Below are 24,325 nucleotides of genomic sequence, written 5' to 3'. Positions count from 1 at the left end.
TAGATTAGTAGTCTTGTAGACTATTTTGTGGCAAATGTATTGTCATTAAGTTTCAAACATGTATGCATTACTTTTCTACAAAAGATGTCTATACATAGTCAATGAACTCAAATGTTGCTATTCTTCAAAATATATTTCCATGTTCTATAAAAGAAAGAAATATGCGTTGGTCTCTCTATTTTCTTTGTGGTTTTTGTAAAGAGAATGGATGGAAAATTACCAATGTTAATGAATAAAATTACTTGGTATATGATGAGTCATTTGAAAAAAAGATAACATAAGGTCTCAATCAAACCTGCTTTTGAAAGAAAGTCTATGACAGCTGAATAACAGCAGGTCTCTCTAACTGTGATATGTAGTCTGATAGGTGATTACAATTCAGCATATGATGGATGGTAAAATGAATTTCTGTCTAGTTTGAATTTTATAGCTTTGATGTATGTGCCATTAAACGTTTGATCAGATCACATATTGCCGTTATAAACTGAAGCGAATATTACGTTTTCTCATTTGAGGCATTTAATAAAAGTTGTCAGAGAAATGTAATAATTCATAACGCACTAGTGTTATGACAAAATACTGAAGATGAGGTGTCACACCATAAGAATTGTGAAACAATAACTACATCACTGAAACTGCATCATAATACATCATGATACTACATGAGAAGCAAAGACGGCACACTTTCTCGATCCTTATCTGCCCCCCCTTCCCTTCATCTTCCTTTCTTTCATAATCACCAGCTCCATCCTTCTAAATTTTATTACTCTCACAAGTCTCTGACTCGCTCCATCAGCCAAAATGTGTTTCCTCTTGTATGTCTGAGTACAGTCGAATCACCCAGGAACTTGCTGCACATATAATAGAAAGGAGGATTTGGGCTGTTCTCTGGGAATAATCCCCTCATTCTGTGCTAGAGCATTGTGTTTGGTGTAGAACTGCCGGCCTGGCTATTTCCTATGATGGCCTATGTAGAGGCCAATAGCTAAGAGCGCTGTCGATTAGCAAGTAAGCTATGCACGCTATCCTCTCTGTGGCTGTCCACATTGTTCTGACACCAGAATGAAGGTCCCAAGAGGACTGGAGCAACAAAGACAGGACAACTTTGAGAATTTAAATCAATTATCACTTGAGGAAATGGACACATGAGGAAAAAGAGTGACAGGTCGCTAATCCCATGGTCTGAGCTAATTATGTGGCTACACTAGTTAATCTGACTAGAGAATGGAGGTTTCCTTGTTAAACAACACTGAGAATCTCAGGGCCTGCATCCATGCACACGGACAAGATATTCCCAACTGCTTTATCGCACCATTGATCTGGAAATAACATGCGTTTTATAATGAATTGATTGAATCAACACTGGAACTGAGCTGAGGGGCTAAAGGTACTTTCTTTTATTTGCAAACAAGTCAGAACTAAAATCAACAATGCATCTGGAATCTTGCTTGTTAATATTACAATATAGTTAGTGAGTGTGACTTACCGAGTTGATGCAGTTCAGTTCCTTGTTGAGCAGCCAGGGCAGGGATAGTTTTCCTTCACCCCGGTAGCAGGATTGGATCCGCTCCTTAATCTTTTCCTTGATTTTTCTCAGTGTGAACAGGCACAGGGCTGATTCTTTCGGTGGCTTGGCCCGGTTCTTTTGGCCCTGAGCAAAAACGGTAAACAGTACCTCTTCCTGTTCAGAGATACCCAATGATCGTGCCAGCTTGGTACCGGGCCGACTGAGGTAGGCGTCTTGAACCAATCGGTATTCCACACCATCCTTGGTACAGCCGATAGGGAACTCCACGTAGGAGTAGAACTTGGGGTCATCCACACAGAGACGGACAATCTTGGAGGTGAAGAACTGCTCACCACTGGCATCCGGCGAAGTGAGTTGGGTGTCCAGCTGAAGAGTTAGGTAGTAGATGAACTGCTCGCTGCTGAAGCCATAGACGTAGTAGATGTCAAAAGCAGGGAACTTGGAAAGGGTGTCAGATGGAATCTTGAGTTGTGAGGAGACAAACTCATCCTGGTAGACAAAGCTGAACATTTCAGCATTCTCCTCATTAGCCATCAGCTTACGACTTGAGAGAGTTGGGAAGTACTCAGATTTTCCTTCGATGGGTGTACCTACAAACAATTTGCCGCTGTCTTCACCTTGGGTTCCACTAATAACCACTCCTGACATAGTGCCTGCCTCGGACACACTTGAAAGGTAGTGCTCCTTGCGATGATGCGGCTCTCCAAGTTTGAAGAGGTCATCCAGTCGGAGGAACTGGCATATACCCTGTGAGGTGCTTCCACACGCAATGAGCCTGTTCTGTCCTGAATCCAGAAGCAACAGCTTGTTGACATTGCTAGTCTGTGACAGCTCATGAGGGCAAGACTGAACACCAGGTGGTGGGTAACATTTCTCATTATCCACCACAGGACCGGTAACATGGCTTCGGAGCTTGGTCAGATTGCTGGAGAGCTTGTAGATCCAATTGACAGCACCGACATAGACTTCACCCGTTTTGTTATGGACAACCAAATGCGTAAGCCCTCCCTCTGGTGGGGTAAAGGTCCGGAAGGAAGAGAGGTTAACCTCGAGCCCCCCAAGTTGAGGGAGAAATGAGAGGAAGAAAAGGAGGAGGAATGCCTCACGAAGAGAGGCGGGAAGGGGCCTCCTCCCATACGGCAGCATTTTGAATATCTTTCTGAGAGGAAGCGGTAGGCCAGGTGATCCGTTCACCTTTGTGATCCTGGGCCCGGAAAAAACCTGGACAGCGTCTGTCAGTCTACAGTGAGGAGAGCGACTTATTAACCCAGTGTCCTCTCTGCTCTCTCTCTCTCTCTCTCTCTCTCTCGGCACGGTGCTGTCGTCTACACCATCATCTGCAGCGCCATGGCCGCTAGCCCTGCAAGAGTAGGAAAACACATCATGAGTGCTGGGAGAAAAACAGAATAGAACATTGTCTATTGATTTGACTGGAGTTTAAAAGTTCTGACTGCCCAAGAGAAAAAGAGCTCATAATACATAAACATAAATATCTTACAGTGGGGCCCTGGGTGGAATCCTATACAACATTTAATGAGTGTGTCAAGCTTGCAGACAGCAGTGCACTCCACAAACTCCACACTGAGAACTCGTCTGATAGACCTGCTGTGCCCCTAAATATTTCACACAGTCTGTGCCAACTCAGCTGGCACAAAAAGGAAAGAGAATAGAGCAGGAGAGAGCAGATGAGAAGAGGCATGAGGAAAAAGTGAGCTACGCCATAACCGTAGACTAGTTTACCAATTCACCTTGAAGAACGTCATAAGCTCAGAAGCGTCAGCAATAAACGTTCTCATTTCCTCACGCTTGCTCAGAGAAGCTATTCAAGTTGACCTCGCATAAAACAAAAGCACTTTCCTTGAACCGCAGGTTTTAAAATATCACAGTACAGACAACATGCCCCCAACCACAGGGCTGCGGAAAGATAGACTATCCATCAAATTTGTTCTAACTGAAAGTCTAATGACATTCATGTGATCATAGGCGATGAAGAGGAGCTCTGGGTGTCCAGCTACATCCTCAGAGTGCAGAGCCACTTAAACAAGGGCAATCTCAGGCCTCTCATCTAGCCAGCAGCGGGGACTGTCTGCTGCTGTGACCTTCTCCAGTGTTCAAAACAGAAGCATCATTGTATCTCAGATGACATTTATCTCACTTCACAAGACTATTGAGCGAGGAGACTGCCTCTGGGTCTCATTCACCGCTCGGTGCTGTGAGCCATACTGTGAGCTGGCTGTCATGCGCAAACTACAAAACAACTGTGTGAGAGAGCAGATACATATACGTCAACACGTCATATATTGTACCAGATAGCCCTACATGATACACATCATCTGGGCAGGGGGAAAATTTATTCCAAATTTTACTTTTGTTTTGTTGAACAGTAATTTTTTTTTGTCTCATAATTAATAGTTTGTTTATTAATAAAAACTACTGTCATGAGACATCAACATCCAAAGTGACACACTGAATTCATGACCTACTGTTTCAGCTACAAGAATGCATAGGGCTTTTTATTTGGAATATTTTGGGGGGAAAAAAGACATTCAGATCAAGTTTAAAGTATCAATGCATTTCACAAACATGCAATATTGAAAGAAAAAAATGACCCAGACCTAATACACTGACACAAATGCAAAAAAAAAAAAAAAACGAAATAATTGGAGGCACTCAAAAAGAACGGCTACTAAACGAGTCCGATTTTCTGCTATTCTGAGCTTTATACTGTTTCTCCGTATTTGCTGTCTAATGTAGTGTGCTGACAGAGGTCCAAAATTCTCTCCTCTGTATTGATCATCACAGCTGAGCTCTTCTCAGCTCAACTGACTCCGAGTCAGCAATCCGAGGTGCTTTTTGGCTCTGTGATACAGGGACACTGTCAAAGCAAATTCCCAGCAGTAAAAAACATGGAAAAATTGCCTATAAATAATCAAGTAACTAACTAAATAACTCCACAACACACTTAAAATTGAATTTAGCAGTGCTGCACCTGACCCATTACACACTATAAAAACAAAGCTGTCAGAGTTTTGACTTATCTGGGACAAAGATATGCTAATGAGGCAGCTGAAGCTGCTTAAATGCTGATCCAAGTGTCCACTTTATCTCTGAAAATGAAACAAACCAAAAAAGAAAAGAGAAATTATAATGTACTGAGAGTGCTGCACCAAAACGAATACACGCAATTTATAACACTGTACTGCTATTTGCAATGCTGTTTGCGTGGGATACAGCAATTAGGACATCCCACCCACTTGCTCCAAACAGGCCCACATCAAGGATAAAGGTGAAATTGGATGAATCAATTAGAGGAGGTATGGGAGCTGCATGGCACCTTCAGGATAGCAAAACCTGCCCGGTTCAGAAAATGGCTGGCGGGACCAAGGTATCCGTGATGATTTATTGCTTGTGGCATATAAATTACAGCACAAGCCATGAAAACGGCACCTCATACTTAAGCAAATTTATACAGAGCGCCTCTTTAACATGGAGGTCACATCGCTGAGCATTGTGGGCTAGGAGGCAGGCAGGACTCAGTGATGGCCACAACTAAACCACCCAGAGAGGCTCTGCATAGCGGGATCTGCTTTCTATTACAAGCACGCAGACACACTCACATACATCAATACATAGAGGCCTTAATCCACGAACACACACACAGGCTGGGCTTTTTTTTTATTTATTGTTCTGCTTTTTTCTTTATTTCTCGCCGTCTTAAAATCTTCATTCTTTCTGTCTGCCATTCATTTATTTTGCCTGTGTCTATTTTGCAGATGCGTTCCCTTCTTTTTCTTGACGCTTTATGTCCTTCCTTTCTCTCTTTCACTCCTTCCACTCCTACCTACAATTAAAAACCGGCACCATTATCAACATGAAAACAGATTCTGGACCGCATAATAAACGTAAATCCATAATAATGAATCCAATTTATGTAATCAAATTAAGACATCAGATTAGTGTAATAAAATTAGCGCGCAAAACAAAAATGTGTGCCGGACAAATATATAAAGATTATTACTGCGAAGCCAGGCATTCACCACCAAACCACTGGAAGATATTGATAGGCAGCAGGAAAAACATTTGCATAGGTAAAAAGAAAAAAAAGTTATTCACAAAATGCTACATATTTGCAATGATATTAGACAAACTGTACAACACCAGCACTGGTAGGTTATATTTTGATTTAAGTCGAAATATTAAACCCTCGATTTAGCCCCCAATTTTAAAAAAGCAATAATAGCCTCAATCCAGCGAGACCTCCAATGAAAGTGATATTTTAGCAGAGCTACACTGTGTCTGTGATCACAGGGGGATGATAGAGGAAACAATGACTTGTTGACAGCGGGAAATGATTTGCAAAACAGAGCCTTGGAACGACATCTCATCTCATTCGGCTAAATAGATGATATAGCAACACAAGTTTGCTTCAGTCTAGGTAGCCAATCTTCGATGCTAAATCACAGATTGCGAGTGTTATGAGGATGGCGGTTTAGAGGGCCGTTAGTGTGCGACTGACCGAGGGAATGACTCCTTCATGCCAGAGAGGAGAAATAAAGAGCTGACAGCAACAATGGTGGTTAAATGCGCCAAGGACTGCAATTTCTGCAGTTCCTTAGTTTAGCCTAATGTACACATATTTTTAAAAAGCAAAAACAGCCAAATAGTAACTGTTCCAGTGAGAGCTGATGACAAGAAACTGCATCTGCAGCACATTTAACAAGTGAGGCAGAATATTCAGAAGGAAATAAATGTAGGATAGAGGCTGAATTAGCTTTTTTTTCTTTTCAAAAATTGCTCATAGTAACATTTTTAGAATTCACAGTAACTTAAGAAATGTCTCAACATCCTAAAGGCTCTCTGTGCGGAAGAAAAACAGCACATGCTGGTAAGGTATGTTTTAAAGCAGGGATGCTGGTTTAAGCTGGTCCTTTGCTGGTTTATGCTGATCCTAAGCATTTTTTTTTTTTTTGTATTTGTTACTAGTGTGTTTTAAAATGAAAGCAATCCCCGTCTAGACTGCCTTTTTTTGGGTTTGTTTTTTTAACAGCCTTTCAGAAACAAATCTAAATCTACACTAAACAACTGAAAATGCAATTCATGCTTTACAAAAACAGCAGAATATAGGCTACATAATAAAGCTACAAATTTTAATAATGCATTAGTAAATGTTGCAATTAACATGAACCAAAATTAATAAATGAATTAATAAACTATTTTTAATTCTTAGTTCGTTAACTATAGTAGTAAGTTAACTAATGAACCATATTGTGAAGTGTTTACCATTATTAATGTAAATTCTGTCAAGTTTTGTTACATTTTTTTACTGAAAGCGTGGTTATTTCATGTTTTTTTTTTCATTAAAATTGTGTTCAAATTAAGAAGTCTTACAAAACTACTTAATGAAACACTAACTAATCATTAACAAAGCATTTTTGGTTTTGGTTTTTGGCCAATTACATCCAGAATTTTTGGTTTCTGCCCATAAATTTTATTTCGGTTCATCCCTAAACAAGGCTATGAGAGGTAGACTTACCGTCTTCACAATGCCAGGCACTGTGAAGGTTTTAAATCATGTAATTCTCACAATTTATACCTTTTTCTGGTTTTCTCATCTACTAAAAGGTTTTTCATAAAATGTGCTGAACAGTCAGTACGTTGTTTAAAAAAAAAAAATATCCATCGAACACACTGCATTTCTAACTCATTTTTATTCCTGTCAAACACTCTGGCAACCACCTAAAACATATTTTTAACAATATATTTTTAATTTAATAATATTTCTAACCTTAATCGTTTAAACAATTTTATTATTTCAATTAAACATTAATAATTAGTTAATCATGACAAATAAGAATTTGAAAAAAATGTAAATTATAATCAAAGTACAAAACAGTTCATTTCAATGCAATATTTATAACACATGTAACTCGTATTCTAAATTAATCAAACACCAGTGTGGGATGGCTTGCACGCCAAACAAAACATTTGCTCTGCTTCTCACTGATTGCTAATTGCTAATCTAATACTGCCAGGCGAGACCTGCCCCGTTTAAATGACCACCGCAAGTCACTCTCCGCCTCCATTCAGGTCGTTTAACTCTACAGCACGCTCTCTCGTGCTGAGGGTGGGTATTGTTTGGGTTTGACTAATGGCCGTGCAGCAGGGAGGGCCCGGTGTCTGCAGGAGTAGAGGACACTGAGGAGGTGATTGTGCGCCAGGCCTGTTGCACTGTGGATGTGCCAAAATCAGAGAACACTATCCCCCTTTTATAGCGTCACTCCTTAGCGTGTGACCCACTGACACCATGACAGCTGCCCCCTCCCTCGCCCCCCAAAACCACCAACCACTTCACACAGCGGGTTCAACAGCACCCCAATAAGCAGGTGCATTTTGGGTAGAAAAAAAAAAAAACTGTTGCATTGCAAATCAAGCAGCGGTTCACAACTGGTTTGGGGTTTTTCTTCTTTACACAAATGACATCCAATGCTGTAACAAGTTTTTCATCAAAATAAATTTTAAAATGTTTTTATTCAGTCAAACACTGGAATTATTATTACAATGAAACTTAAACATGACAGTCAAAAAAAAAAAAAAAAAAAAAAAAGTAAGTCGTTTTACGTTTTTGCAAGCCAATTATTTGTTCATATTTGGTTGTGCATGCTGGGATACATTTGTTTTGTTCGTAGTTTTAGCATGGGCATCTCTCAAACACACATTCATTCTGCCATCTGTCTAATTTGACCACTAAAAAAACAATTCAATTTGTGCCAAAAAACTTTAGATTTTGATTGGACACATGGCCTGTGAGGTCATCAGTAAAAAGAAGTGGGAATTGTCACCTTTTTTATAATCTAACTCAAGATGCCACACTGTTATAAATCATATCTGTAGCATAAATATAAATGTGGGATGACTTATGTGCCCAAGTTTAAAACATAGGTTTAAGAGGAAGTATGAGAAATAATAATGGCTTTAGCAAGCTATACCAACTATGTGGATACATAATGCGCCATGATGTGGAACTAAACTTACATGATTCCTAAAATCCGTTCCAAGATCTGATGTGTTGTTATGTGGACTGAATTCTACAACACTGCAGACTAATCTTAAATCAGAGAAGAAATCCAGGCTCATAAGGTCACAGTGGGCATAAATTGTGAGCTATGGGAAAAGACAAGACACTCCAAGGGAAAAGCCATCAAGTCTAATCACTGGCTCTTGTCTGTTGCAGTAAATGTTGCTACCGCAGCAGTTTAGATGGATGCGCTTATGTTAACCCTGCCCCAGATGACACAACTGTCACCAACCTTATGCAAACTCACACTACAAGACACCTATTTATAGCAGATTAACACATGCAGCAACGATACTAATATTAATGTAAGAAAACATATGGTTAGTATGACTGCAAAGAAATCATCCATATTTAGTATATACACGAACATGCGTGATAAAAACCTTGCAAGGTTCCTGCAGTTTGGTAACAAATCAATAGTAAAAAAATTAAATAAAAAGTACAAAATTGGCTATGTAATCTAGGCTCATAAGGTCCAGGCTCATAAGGTCACATATGAAGTAACACACACACACACACACACACACACATACACACACATACATACATACATACATACATATATATATATATAAAATAAAGTCAAATAATTTAAGCAAAAATAAGTAAATATGTAGGAAAAAAAAAAAAAAATAAAACAGTAAAATACTAAATATAAAATTAAAATACATCTGATAAAATAAATGTAATAAAATAATAAATAATTTTATTTTTATTTTATTTTGCAAGGGAACAATAAAGAAACAAGTTTTTAAAAAGGAATGTAAAAATAAAATAAAATAAAACATGACCCTGGCCCTGTTGGCACCATTCTCTACTGTTTTCAGCTACAGGCAGGTGTAATCAATAGCTATATTAACAAATATCATGCATTAACAATGACAGCATAGTAGTTTATACTTTGGTAGACTATCAAAAACCATATATTGTGACCACCTAAGCATATTTTCATGGAGGGATTGCACACACGTGCACAAACATGAGCAAAGTCATGAAATAACTGAAATAAAAACTGAAATGAATATAAAAAAATAAATAAATAAAAATTAAAAAAAAAAATCACAGTGTTTCCAACTGCAACACCCACAAACAACAAACGCAGACCAAACAGACACATCCCGTTCCTTCTCTGGTTGTGTTAATAGATCCACGTCCATTACCACACCTCAGTGTCTGGGCTACAGCTCCCACAGAGCCAATAAAAGCACGCAAACACTGCTGACTCAAAGTTCAGCCATCAATAAAAAGCTTTCTCCCTCCTGGGAAGCGTTCGGTTATTTCCTTCAGCCCGTCGCAGAAGTACGCCCGTCGCATCTTATCCTCTTTCATTAGCTCGCTCTCATCTGTTGTGCAATCGACTTTATTATGATAAACACGCCTGCAAATCAAAGTGTGTTTTTTTTTCTTTCCGTAAATTCTACAATTACGATTTACGATGTCGTATCCAAGCCAGCAACAATTATCCCCAGCAAATGCCAAGCTAATGCTCGTGCCAGGATCAGAATGTGAAACGCTCCACAGATCCCGGCTGTGCAAGGCTTTAAACTACAGGGGAAAAGGGGGCATAAAGACTTCAAATCCCATAACGGTAGCTCCCCGAGCTCATGGTGTTTCATGTTCCTCGGGCCTCGATAGCGCACATTCCATCAGGATCGCATCATTGGGCAACGGCCGTTCTCTGGCCCGCTTCCCTCGGCGCGCTGCGAGCATTCGTGTGCTGAGCATTACGCTTTTGCTAACTTCACTCATTGTTTTGCACCCATCTTCTCCTGCAAGCGTACTAACAAACAAACATCTGTGGCGGTGCTTTCATTGTAAAAGACTTATCAAGAGATGAAGTCATGAAGTCAAGCATGAGACGTGTGTGTGCACCTTCACCGTGTCATCTGCGTGACCTTTCTAGTCAGATGTGCGTTCCCGGCGAATGCGTTTGTGCTAACACAATTACACTCAGCTAATGAACAGAGCGGTGAGATAAAGCCATCTGAATGCTAGCTTCATCCCAGCATCTCAATCTCCTTTAAAGGCTACATTTGCATCTTTAATAGAAATGAAATTCCTCATTAAACGTGCAAGCTGCTGGTGAAACACGCTTGTGGAAAAAGAAGGAGAGCGAAAGAGCAAAGAATAGATGTAAATCAAAGTATTTACACACACACACACACACTCGCCCGTAGTCTTATAGGGGTGGTCTGATGCTAATAGGTAAAAATGGCAATTTAACGATTCAGGTTCCAATTCGACTTAACGATTCTGGGTTTGTTAATTCCATTAGCTTTTTTTGAAGGCGATGAATAGGCCAGCTAATCCTATTTACATAATTAAATAAACTAAACAAAACTAAACCAGCATAATTTTTTTTATTACCCTATCACTACAATAAATTCAGTTAAATGACCAATTAGACCAATCAAAAGAGCAATGTGTACAAAACAAACACAATACCTCTTAAATATTACAAAATGCCTTTAAACTGCATTAGTTTTATCAGGTTAAACGATCAGATTGACTAAGTAAATTAATTTAAAAAAATGTTAAATATAAAAAAAATGTAATATAAAATGTAATATTATAGAAAAAATATTATAGAAAAATGAATTCAATATTCTTAATAGAATTGGTATGATATGATTAGTACACAAACGCAGGGCATTAATACATAAGATTAGTTAGTTTTTTTTTTTTTCACGTAGCCAAGTAGAAAACATTTTTTTACTCAAAATTGCTAATAAATATCACAAATGTTTACAAAGAAATGTCAGATTTCAGATTCTTTTATCGTCATTGTAAATACATCCAATTAAATAATAGATTTGCCAACGTATCCAGCTACAGAATTATATAAAGACCATATTGCACATAAGGAAAAATAATAATAATAAAAAAAACATTTAACCGTGCTGAGTGAAATGCAGCGCTCGATGCCCTAAATGTATTTTCAGTTCAGTATGGCTAAAGGTTTAGTATAAGAAGTGTTCATGAATCTTGTGGTACGTGTTTTGATAACCCTGTAACGTTTCCCAGATGGAAAAAGTTCAAATAAGCGATGTGCAGGGTGACACACGAATCCTTGAGTCAAATATCAAGCTTAATTAGAGAATGCATGCTTTCACACCAATTAGAAATCAATTAGCTAAAACTTAAAATAGTTACCACGAGAGTGTGTCGGATACGTTGTCTATTTGTTGACTTTGCATTACTATCATCAAACGCGCGTTCGATTTAGAAAGCTCATAACTCATCTGCAGCAATTTTGTTTGCCACGAAGCTGTAGATTTAGCAGCAGGAAACACTGTCAGAGTATTCAAGTACAATACAAAGACAATTAACGGAGCTGAATGTCACGAAAATCACCCGGTTGCAAAGTCTAAACCGAACGGCCTCAGTTTGCAAACCTTCTAGCGTTACAAAAAAGCACCGCAAAGATTAAGCAAGGTGAAAGATGTCCCTTAGAGCTTAATATGGATCTTCCACATGAGAGAGAGTCTGTGGTTTATAATGCTTATAAATTAGGCCTGAGGAACGAGAAACTTGATCCTAAGTCAGCAATTAGGGCACCTTGTCCCGGGAGTGTCTGAGCCCTACAAAGGAGTTGATCAGTCAGAGTGTGACAATTATGATGAATAGCCTCAGTACGCCAGCTGTCCGGCTGCTTCTTTGGCCATTAATATTACTCGCGGCTCTACTGCAGCAAAAAGCCACCGAAGCTTTCGTTCACCCCTTTTCTAGCTCTTTCAATTCAGGAATGTGTTGCCATGACAGTGACCGATTGCTCGGCGGCAGACGGGGAGCCCGCTCATCCCAGCCAAGGGTTGAGGTTGGTGTGAGAACGTGTCAGGGCCCCGCGGGCGAAGGATCAGAGACCGATCCACTGGAAAACTGGAAGCGTCTGTAGATGTGGTACTGATTAGCGGCGGGTGCGGGGGAGAGCTGCAGGTATTTCAGCTATGCTCCACGTTCACCGCAGGGGAATCCGGCTAGCGGGACCCACGAGCAAATTTGGGCTGTATGAGAGCGAGGAAATGTGGAGATGTCAAGTGTGTGATTTCTGAAAGCGCGAGACCTTCGCTTCTGGTTTAGCGTGAGCTGTAATTGCAAACACGTTTAGCCCTTGTGGCGCTATGTAACGCGCTTAGACAACGAGGCCTACCAATGGGGCGTCTGTTAGTGGAAAGCGGCCCGTTTCGAGCCTGACAGGCTGACGAGGCCCAAAGCACGTCTCCTTAAGGTACATCTATGATTTAATCAGGAAGTCGCGAGGAAAAACATCGATCACATTGAGGTTTACGGTTCATGACAGCACTAAAACAGCACTGGTAAACCAGATTTCTGGTCGAACAAAAAAACAGCTTGCTTCTGGAACCACTTATGAGGGTTTTACAAATTAAACAAACAGAGCAAACTTTATCCAAGGTTCGCTTACGTCACGTTTCATGTTTACGTCAACCATCAAATTCGCTAACAACTGGTTTAAGCAATTAATTTCAGGATAAATCATTTTGTTCTATCATTCCCCATTTATAAGTCTAAAAAATAAGACAGAAAAGCGTCTGAAAGTAAAAAAAAAAAGTCATATGCTAAATGATTAAATGAAACTGCAATAAAAGGATGAAAAAAGAATAAATGAGTCACTAGACAGTGCAACCATTTACAACCACGAACAAACAAAATATCAGCTACAGCACATCCGTGTACGAGAGCAAATGTTGACATTCATTATGAATGAGTCTCTGCTCTTATCAGTAAAACACTCCCCGTAATGAGTTCATAATATTATTTAATAATAATGAGGGTTTAATGTAAGAAAAGGAAGGTTTAATTACAAAACTCCAACATTATTATTATTATTTTTTTATATATATATATTTGCCTGAAGTACCACAACAAAATGTAATGTCAATCAATTTTGCTAACATTTTAGACACAAAACACTGATTTATGATAATGACTGTTCATCATTTAAAAATTATTATTATTAATATTATTTAAAAAACAACACTACATTTTAGATAATAATAAAACATTTAATTAAAAATGATATAGTTTCAGATTAAATGGCCAAATTTAAATATAAAAATGATCAAATTTAGCTAAACATTTTGCAAACTAAATTTAAACATTAAAAGTAATATTAAATAATTTAATAAATAATAATTTAACAGTACATCATATTGGAAAATATTAATATTAATATGCATAAGACACCAAACACTAAAATAAAAATTACTGTATTGTATTAAATAACAAAATTTTCTATGATTATGTTAAGTTTTCCCATTGTTTCAATTTATGATTACACATTATAAATCCAGTCACGTTCAGTTTAATTCACTCTTGGTTTTTATAATAATAAAAACAATAATCTAACAAACTCCTTGCACTTTCTACACAAACAGTCAGCTGTTTAAAAAAAAAAAAAAAAAGGATCCTCTTAACTAGATTTAGAGCCCACAGGGCGTTGACACTGTCATTTTGTTGGAGTGTTTATTAGCGAGGTCTAGTGTATTTTCCCCTGAGGAGAGTTTGGACACTACCCCAGTCTGGTGGCCTATATAGCAGCACAGAGGCCAGGCCATTGTTTCATCCTGTTTGCATTTCCCCTGCCGCCAGTGCAACCGCCTCATCTGGACATGATTGGGAGTCCAACAGGAAAGAGACAGGCTGGCACTGGAGTCTATAAAACTTTAAGAACTGTCTAAGGATGACCAGTCGGCAAACACACACACACACACACACACACACACACACACACACACACACACACACACACACACGTGCGCCTGGCAAACAAACCTGCAGTCAATCACATGAGTAAACGGGAGTGTGCTATCATTGCGGTAACACACACAATCAGTGGCGCTTGACTGCTGAGCGGCCCTTATGTTAAAACGCTTGCACACAAACCGACACCGGGTTTAATGCCAGCGGCACAGCCGAGGGTCGTCCGCCTCTGCTGATGGTCATTAAGGCACTGCACCGCCATCACTCACGGGGTCACAGGAGCATGAGAATCGAGCTGGAAACAGTCATGTAGCAAGAGGCTAAAACAGACTACTCTTATCTCAGCCAAGAGTGTGAAAGGGACAGTATCGTCGGCCGCTGTAAATACCAAACTCAAGAGGATCACACTCTCAATTATACTGCAACCCGGTGGCAGCCACAAACGCAACCCTTACGAAAACCGCAGCGGGACTCGCTCCGTCACAAGCACAAAAATACATCTGCCAAGGACAAAAAAAATAAATAAAGCTTGCTATTAACCTACCGTTCCATCCTCTTGCCCTTCGAAAAAAAACAACGATGCATAGACACTTTCAGTCCGCTAAAATTCACAGAAAAATACGTTTTGGGATCGCAGGACATTTATAAAGCAAAAAAGTTCAGAAATATCTATATTGCATTGGGCAGCTCGCCAGCTCTTAGCACAACTCATTCTTTTGGCGATCATCTGGAGCCTTTATACCAAACAGCATCTGCTGCATCTCACAAAAGCTCTCATCCACTGAGAGATTTCGAGTTCTAACAGCTGCGGATGTGAGGAGAGATGTGCTTATGTCTCTGTCCTTCTGAATATTAAATTTAGAGGTGTTTCACTTTAGGCCTATGGTAAGGACAAGGGCATTCCTTTGGAGTCAAATACACAGTGCAAGGGTGTGAAAACTTTGGAATAATTAGTAGAGCTTATCAGTTTTATAATTGTTCATACTTTAGATGTTTATATTTTCATACTTTAGTTATTTCTTAAAGTTTAATGTGGCCCAATTTGTGCTACAATTGTTATGAATGATGCCTCAAAAGCTATATGGCATGAGTCAAAATTGGGAATATTTTTTCACTCACACTCTTGTAATTAGTATTTACAAGAAAATACTAAAAATGTTTTTCCTGTTACATTTAATTCCATGTGTTACTTATCATTTGTCTGTAAAATTTATGAGTGAAAATTTTCTACACATTTTTTTTCCAGTTAACTTTTTTCAGACAGGTGCTTCTTTATTATGGTTTACTGTGGCTCAGTATTTAGGGACTTGAAATTGGGAAAGTAAGGGACTGCCTATGAACTACCTACAACACCCTAGCAACCCCACAGTACAATGTTAACAACCAATCAGAACACCTTAGCAACTGCATAGCAAGATCCTGGCAACCTCCCAGAACACACTAGCATCCTGCTGGCAAGTTTTGCACAGGCAAGCAGCACTAAAAATCTAGTTTTCCTTGAAAACAGCAACTGCAGTAAAACTGCTTTTGGGCTTATGTAGTAAGATGTAGTAAGATGTAGTAGAAAAAACTTTTGGGCTTACTTTTTAAATCAGCAAGACAGAGAACATAAGGAAGAGAGAAGGAAAACTAAACAGGGGCCAGATTCAAACCAGCATCTTCTCTTAAGTATCCTACGTCTTTTCATATGGACAGAATGAGAATATTTTGTAGATTCCGTAACTATTTTTTTGATGAAAAACTCTTGGCAGCCAACAGATAACAAGACTCAACTCCTAAGTCAAAAAATAAAAAAACCATCAACAGACGTGTCTGCATACAAAAAACATATGTAAAAATAAAAAAAAGCCATTTTCTTCATTAACATGAAATTTCAGATTCTAAATTTTCAATATCTTGTTCATAAAGAAACAGCAAAGAAAAAAGCCACGTCAACTGCTCATGTAAAAATCAAAAATATAACAAAAGAATCCACTTCTACTAAGCACCATATTGTGCATTCATTGTGCGTTCACGGTCTCAATAAAGACGCTGTTGAGTGCTTTATGCTGCCTAATCAGTCTAGAGACAAGCATTTCTCAGCATAAACAAGCATACTTTTATGAACCTGTTTTCCAGCTAAAATCTGAAATTATTGGCAATACGCTGTCAAATATCTGGAAAAACTCTTTTGGGAGGCAACAAGAGGTGGGGAAGAAAACACCTCAAAAACAGTGAATCGCACACCGCTCTAAACACACGTTAAATGCAGGTTGTCAGGCGAGGTGTAAAGGCGCACAGCCCAACACCCCTGTGGCTGAACACCTCCTAGTCATTCCATCAGAGTGACACTTTCAAATACACACACACGCTCTCGCACATGATGTCATCTTCACCCTCACTCATTCAAACAGACACACACCTTCCATAGGCACCACAGCACATTACCTCTCTCTAAATATAGTCTCAAAGGAGATTAACTGGTGCATCCTGCACACAGACACTCACACTAACCCACTAAGGCATGATGACACGTGTACAGTCCGTCCCCCACGACACCTCCGGGCTCTGCAGTGAAGCATGTCAAGCGAATTCCATCTGGGGAGAGGAATTTGACCTCCGACCTCTGTTTATGACCCATCAAAGGGAAGCCTGCTCATTGGTCTGGCAGAGTAATCATTTCCAGAACGGGCCACTCAAAGAGAGTGTGTTCGAGAGAGGGGAGACAGAGAGAGAGAGACCCAGAGAGAGAGAGAGAGAGAGAGAGAGAGAGAGAGAGAGAGAGAGAGAGAGAGAGAGAGAATAAGACAGAGAGAGGGGAGATTTTCCAGGGAGACAGAATGCCTGCAGCCGGCTATGTTAAAGGAATCAGGCTGATGATGTTCAACAGAGCTCTACAGAGAGGCCCATGTTCAAAATGTAACTTAAACAACCTCTCGGAGAAGAAAGAAAGAAAGAAAGAAAGAAAGAAAGAAAGAAAGAAAGAAAGAAAGAAAGAAAGAAAGAAAGAAAGAAAGAAAGAAATGAAACCATGAAATCAGGTTTTGGAAGAAGAGAAACAAAGACATAATGATAAAGGTGGGCTTACTGTCAGAAATTCGCAAAATAAATTCATTAATTTACATTAGTTAAGAGATTTCACAACAACTAATATAACAACTTGAGCTGAGTTTGAGTTTTATGCAAATGAGCAAGTAATCTATCAATGAGTAACATAAACTCAAATGTATGAAAGCGTACTAGCAGGAATGTTCCCAGCATTAGCTAATCAATGCAAACACGCCTTGAAAGAGTAGAAAAAATTAATATACTATACATATGATACGTCATGATTCCCAACATATTAGACTGAATGTGGGTAAACATTATATGTAGTTTCCGTTCAAACTCATCTCATTTTCCCCTGCATACGTATGGACTTTTTAAAGTTCACTCATTTGCCGCTGTTTTTGGCATAATCACCTTCTTAAAAAGAAGCTGCTCATTCCTTCACTTGCTTGCTGGAAAAACATGATTAGCTGCTAGAACATGATTAATGATTTCTGTTTCCCGAGCTGCTGCTCTGTCAGGAAGCATCATTACTGAATGAGAAGTTTGCTGTGCTCCCAAGAAGCCTGCAGTGACAAGGAGGTCCGACGTCAAAGACCCCCCATGAGGTTAGAGGTCAAGGGGCAGTGTGGATTAGGGCGACACGTCACCTCGCTTTGGGATTTCAATTAACCCTTTCACAGTCCTCTGTTACTTGGGCAACGGATAAGCCTGGCACGACAGATCCAATGCGCTGGTTTCTCTCACCCGGATTAGACCTAATCCTAAAAGAAAACCAACTCACAAAGCGAGCTCCAAATCAAACCCGCTTTCAGCTCAGAACCAGCCAAGCAAAGATCACCAGCAGCCAAAATTACAAAGCAAAGGTCCCGATCTATAATGCCAGAATGAACCACAAGTGAAAACAGTTGAGATTATGAGGTCAACTATCTAAATCCATTCTGGCTGTATTAAAGGTTGAACATTACCGAGAGGGATCAATACACGCCGTCTTTTAATGAGATATTAATTAAGAGGCAACTGAACACTAGGACCTTGACTTAACAAGCTCAACGCTCTTATTAAAACCAATTCAATATAATGATATATTACATCTATCAATCTATCAAGAGAAAGCTTTATCGATTTGCTGAAGCTACTTCACAGAACGCTGTATTATAAACTTCACTATATCTTATGCACACTATACAGTTGCTTACGCATTGAAAATGCACCTATATGGCTACCATTGACCTCTTGAAAGGTCTTTTTGAGCGTCTGTGTTCCTCAGAGATGGACGTTCCCTTGGGCCCCATCACTTTTAGTCTTACTTACAGGGCCAGTCTAGAGATCTTGCATTATTTAACTGGCTTTCAGTACACAAACCACAACTGCCTGAGGAAGTGCTTCAGCAGCAGTATCCAAGGAGAGACGACGGCCAAATGAAATGAACCAGACAGTAAATAGTCTATTATTGAGTTCACACTGCTTATACCATAAGGAGGAATCACAAAAAAGCAAAGCTGAACTAACCACAAAGAACAGAAAGGTAAGAAACCTAGCTATTATTTTGCACATGCAGCCCAAATTAACTTATGCAAACACGTGGCTATTCTTACTACTGATTTCACTTTGCCTAAAGCTAAGCTTCCAGAATCGCTTTTATCAAAAAGGGGTAAATAAACACATGATTTAAACCAGACCTGAAGGGATGCGTTGTAAGAGATGCCTTTGAATACAGCAAAAAGAAATTTGGCTCCGAGATGCTGCCAGTCTGCGACTTCCATTACAAGAGGCCTAAAGCACTTCTCGATACAAAACAGGCGAGCAAAAAGGAAAAACACCACGGCACCAGTTAATAATACCCTTAACAGCTGGTTTGGCATCAGTGAAACCTACCCTATGCTTAACATAATACATTGTGAGTGCCATGACAATGCTATCCAGGATCAGTTGTAGGGGCCATAGAAAACTCCTCAGAGGGTGGTGGTAAAGCTGTAGTCTGCAAGCAGATGGCAGATAGCATTGATCGGATCCAAGCCTCGATAACGCTGAGGGATAGATGCGCCGTCCTGGAAACTAGAAAGGAGAGGTGAGAGGAAAGGTCTCCCCACCCCGTCCCAAAAGAGAAATCCACACCGCTGACTGGTATTGACGTACATTAACGGTCCCAGACGTTGTAATTTAATTCTAACAGCGTGTATCACTAATAATGCTAACTGATGTAATGTTCAATATGCATAAAGGGGTCAGGGGCTGACCCGGAGTTGGTCGAAAGCTGCAAAAGCTCATTCGAGGGCCCTTGACACTTTCATTCACGATGGTATGTGACCTGACAGTGAGGTCGAAGGTCACACTTGGGATTTCAAACACTAGTCGAATAGTTGGGGCAAACTCTGGGAACTGGGTCAAGACACAGCAGGTTGGTTCTTTAGCGAGAAGAGAAAATTGTGTCTGTGATGGAGAGAGCACATCACTTACCTATTCCTAGCATACGGTGCTATGTAATACTGTTCAGCGGTTAAATTATATGCTGCTGACTCACGTTTTCTGAAATGAGATACTCTTGGTCATGGTCAAGCTTCATTGGTCAAGCTTCTAATCTCACTACCGGCCCCATATTCTGACAGCGAAACAAGAAATACAGTAGCTCTATACAAAGGTAGAAGCAGAAATGTTTGTTTGGCTCTTAAATCAGTCGTTAGTTCTTTTATTTTGATGGGCAGTGGAAAGGAAAGACGGCTGGGAAAACACTAGAAGAATGAGAGCTCATCATTGCTTTCCTGACATCATGAGTGGCACTGATCCTACACTGAGGTTCCCAGCTGAGACCTCCAGTCTGTTGAGGGAGCGGGAAAAGCTGTATCTCCTCTGGAAGACGGCCATGACAAACAAAACATGGCCTGACCCTTCAATCTCAAAACCCTGCTCAAGCCAAAGCACTATTTATACGCACTCAATAACTCAGTAAAAGGAAATGGTAATGAATTTGAAGCAACGGCACTCTTTGCACATCGTACCAAGACACTAAAAATATACAACAGAGCAGGCTGCTAATAAGACTGATCAAATATAAAATGGAAGCCTAATCTCTATTCCTGTCATATTCCTATGGCATGAAGTATCTAAATATCACACGCTTTCTCAGAGGGATAACCATCTGCCAGCCTTCAGCGAACACTTATATAAACGTACATACTAGAAGAAAAGTGAAGGGAGAAACAATTTTATTATCTCTTCCTCTGATCTGATACAGTCAGCTTCAAAACACTTCAGGCCTGACTGCCTTTATTGTGTTAGTTTGACGTCTCCGCAGATTTGAGGTGCAGAAAGAGCTGATAATGGATTGGAAGGGTAAATTAAATAACTTGTGTTTTATGTTTTGTGATAAACTCAATCAAAAAGCTATCATTGTCTGTCCTAGGAGTGATATTGAAGGAAACTAAAAAGACAAGTAATGAGAATCTACAAGCCTGCTACTCAAGAAAAGGAAAAATTTAAGCTGTGAACTGGCAGCTAAAGCTGATAAAGCTGATAAATTCGGAGGGGAGATGCTTTCAGGCAAGATTATTAATTAATAATCGTTTAATGTATAGAAGACAAGGGCTAGTTGTCACATGGGAAGTATTACAGCCTGAGTCAAGCAGTCAGTGGGTTTGTATTTTCCTTTAAAACATCTATTTCACAAAATATCTTTAGATTAATAAATAAATATTAATAAACTAGTAATTAAAAAAAATACAATAAAACACTATTGGGGCAAGTTGTCACAAAAGGTAAACTGCCTATTTATATATCTTTAGAAATGTAAGGTGATGTCCAATACAGAAACTGATATTCAAAAATAAGTAATAACTAATATTCCCAAGAATAAAAGGTGTGACAACTACCCCCGGACTCCCCTACTATAAATGTAACTAACTATAAATGCTCGTGACTCTTTTATTGTGACGTACTGTAACGTGTGGGAAAAGGCGCCAAGTGTGTTTTAGCACGCAGTGCCTCATGTAGAGTGGGCACGGAGCTTTAATACAGCCCACAGCCCACTCCACTCCGGCAGAGAGACTCGAGAGGAGGCTGGCACTGACAAGCTCGAAGGTGAGGATGTCAGGGATATTTAAAACATCCGTCAATCAAGGCAAAGGCCGAGTGCGCGGAACATAACGACTCAAAGCGAGATTAATTCTGACATGGCGCACTTCGTTTCCCACAGTGTCACACAGAGGCGAACTGCATTGACATAAAGGTGGACGTTTACGCCTATGAAGTTGAGATTGATGCTATAACATCACTTCATAAGACAAACTCCATCAAACTACCAGGGACTCTTATTGGCAGTATGAAAGAGTGGCACATACACAAACACTCTGTAGATAGTTTGTTCACTGGATTACTTTTGAAAAACATGCGTGTGTGTATGTGTGTGTGTGTGTGTGTGTATATATATATATATTATAGACAACTCTAGATACCACCACATCCAACTTTTACACGATCAGTCAATTTAAAAACATACAAAAACGAGACCACGTAATGCAATTCCACAAAAAACGACTCTCTTGAGCCGATTCCTTTTAGTGAAATATGAACAAAACGAGCGTAACTGTTCAAAGACTTAGTACCCAACTCCTAAACAGTTCTATTCAATGAGCAATTGAAAAATATTAATACATTGTGTTCGCAGCTTCAGCACATTATATAGCTCAGTTCCAATGACTGCCAGAAAACCTGTAGCTAAACAGATTTCACAGTAGTTATTACATTGAAATCTCATTTGTCAACAGCGCTATGGACAGGTGAACGCATGCATTCATTTTTCCATATATGACTTTCTCAGACGTAACTGAAATATTCGACAGCGCGTCCGTGAAGACACGCGAATAGAATCGCAACCAAAACAGCTCGATTCCTTAGCATTCCCATCACTACAAAAACCCAAGTCAGAAACCATACCAGTGCGAGCTACTTCAACAATGCAACTGAAATGAAATGGCATCACTGCGACCCGTTCGTTGTGCTCAAAAGGTACGCTTTTTCTATGTAAACACACAGAAGTGTTTATATAAAGCACGTAACTTTTGGAGAGATGACGCGCACTCGCAGTGTTATGCTTTTATTTAACCACAGTAAACCTTTCGGTCCAGTTACGAGCGATGTAATGCTGACTGGGTATAAGTGTACGTTTAAACAACCCATGTCCGATTATTATTCACCGACCTCTCTCACTCAACACGTTTGCGTTCCTAATACACGTATCCTTTCCGATGTGAGGCTCTTTTCGATCCTACGAAAAACCAAAGCCTGTACTGAACCCTCTGTAGAAGGGCGCCGAGCTGGAATGCTCAAAAACGTAATCTCGAGTTTTCACTTACTGCAAGCAAACATACGAGTCTACTGTACGTCCTAATAAATGCAAAACAACGCGTTGAAATGCACGTTGAAACGACTTTACCGATATCTTGCAGTGAATGAAGCGGAACATCTCGTGCATACGCAACATAAACATACAAACACAGAGCAGCTCCGACTGTCAAACACTTTCCCGTCTCACCGAAGAAAATATATTAGTGTCTGCTAGGTCATTTAACCGCAGTAAAAATTCTGAGATTCAAATATTTACAGTGAAGGCTATGCAGATTTTACATTGCAATTAGAAACTCGTCTAATCTTAGATTTCTGCCTCTCCTGCAGCCCAACAGTTCTAACCTACATCCAATTTTGCCGAATTCCCATATGAATTAGTCTTGGCGAGAATTTACAGACAGCCAACCCACATACTGTCACACTGATACTGACAATCCGAATAACTGAACAACTGAGAGGTGTTGGACAAAGCCTGTTTTTATATAATTAAACACACCGAACCCTCCTCCCTATGCAGTTAAGCGTATCCCTAAAAGTGTGATATGCAGCGGCAAACTGAGCCATCCAACAAACGCGTCGTTTACGTTCCGCATATTCCCAGAGAACGCCCCTGTACCCACATAACCCGCTTGTTACTTTAAACCACAATTAAAGCAATTAAACCGCAGGGGGATCTAACCAAGTTAGTCATTCACTATCGCCGCTCAATGCAGATATCTTCTTGTTTAATGCGTCAGTTAATAGGTGTCAAACCGCGTATAAAATGTTCGCATCGCGCTCCTCGGCTGTTCCGACGCAACCAAGTATCGATACGTTCACAGCGAACGCCGAAGAAAACAGCGCTCGACGGGCATCCGAGCTCAAAAAAAACTGCATTTCCCCCCAAACAAACTGCATTGAAAAGTCACGCCTGTGCGTAAAGAACAGAGGTTACTTACTTGTGCTCTTTACGCCTTGGTTTATTATCCTCGCCATGCGTAAAATCTCAAACTTGTGTACATTTTCTCGGCAGCAGTGTGTAAAGCTCCCCTTGCACTTTCCGAGTGTGAAGAGTCTCAGCACGGCATGAATGAGGAGGAATGCGGTCCGCGCGCCCTCATCGAGACGCAGCCTCGTTTTGAGTCTCGGGGAACGCGCTGCCTGATACATATATTTCGCGTCGCGGCCAGGCGGCGACATTGAGCGCGTTGGAGCTCGTTTGGTGAAATATACAGTTACTCTGTAGTCTTGAATACCGGTCCGTTGCACCACCTGTCGATGTATCTAAGCACATTTATTACAATCACACAGACGACGGGTTTGTTTGTCGTTTGCGCGTGTCAGCCAAGCGTGAAGTAAAAAGCTATGTATAAAATAGCTTTTTGTAATACCACCATTAATCTTAGCAATTAGAAATGAGCCAAAATAGAGAAGTAGTCCGTGTGTGGGGATTTTTAATAAACATATTTAAAATTAAATGCAGGGATTTAAAACTGTTATTTTATTTTGAACAATTGTAAGTTTTAATCGGCCTTTTAAATGTTTGTAATGATAAAAAGAAATGTATTACAAGTGCACGTTTTTCACCTGCCATCAAACAGACCTTGACGAACAGTAGTCACGTTTGCGAGATGTAGTAACCATAGCAACCG

General features: G+C 39.9%; 1 protein-coding gene across 1 annotated transcript in view; it reads right to left on the bottom strand.

Annotated features, from left to right (window-relative positions):
- The window catches only part of LOC122329281 (plexin-A1-like), a 150,287-nt gene extending 126,490 nt beyond the window's left edge, over positions 1–23,797 (bottom strand). The window contains exons 1-2 of the mRNA XM_043225500.1: positions 23,633–23,797; positions 1,487–2,888 (exon numbers count right to left, since the gene is read on the bottom strand). Coding sequence (XP_043081435.1) covers positions 1,487–2,674 — 1,188 coding nt within the window. The 5' untranslated portion in view covers positions 2,675–2,888; positions 23,633–23,797. The remainder of the gene's footprint in view (positions 1–1,486; positions 2,889–23,632) is intronic.
- Between the last annotated feature and the right edge of the window lie 528 nt (positions 23,798–24,325).

Source organism: Puntigrus tetrazona, chromosome 23, assembly GCF_018831695.1.
Source record: "Puntigrus tetrazona isolate hp1 chromosome 23, ASM1883169v1, whole genome shotgun sequence".
Lineage (NCBI taxonomy): Eukaryota > Metazoa > Chordata > Actinopteri > Cypriniformes > Cyprinidae > Puntigrus > Puntigrus tetrazona.
This window is presented reverse-complemented; position numbering and strand designations above follow the sequence as displayed.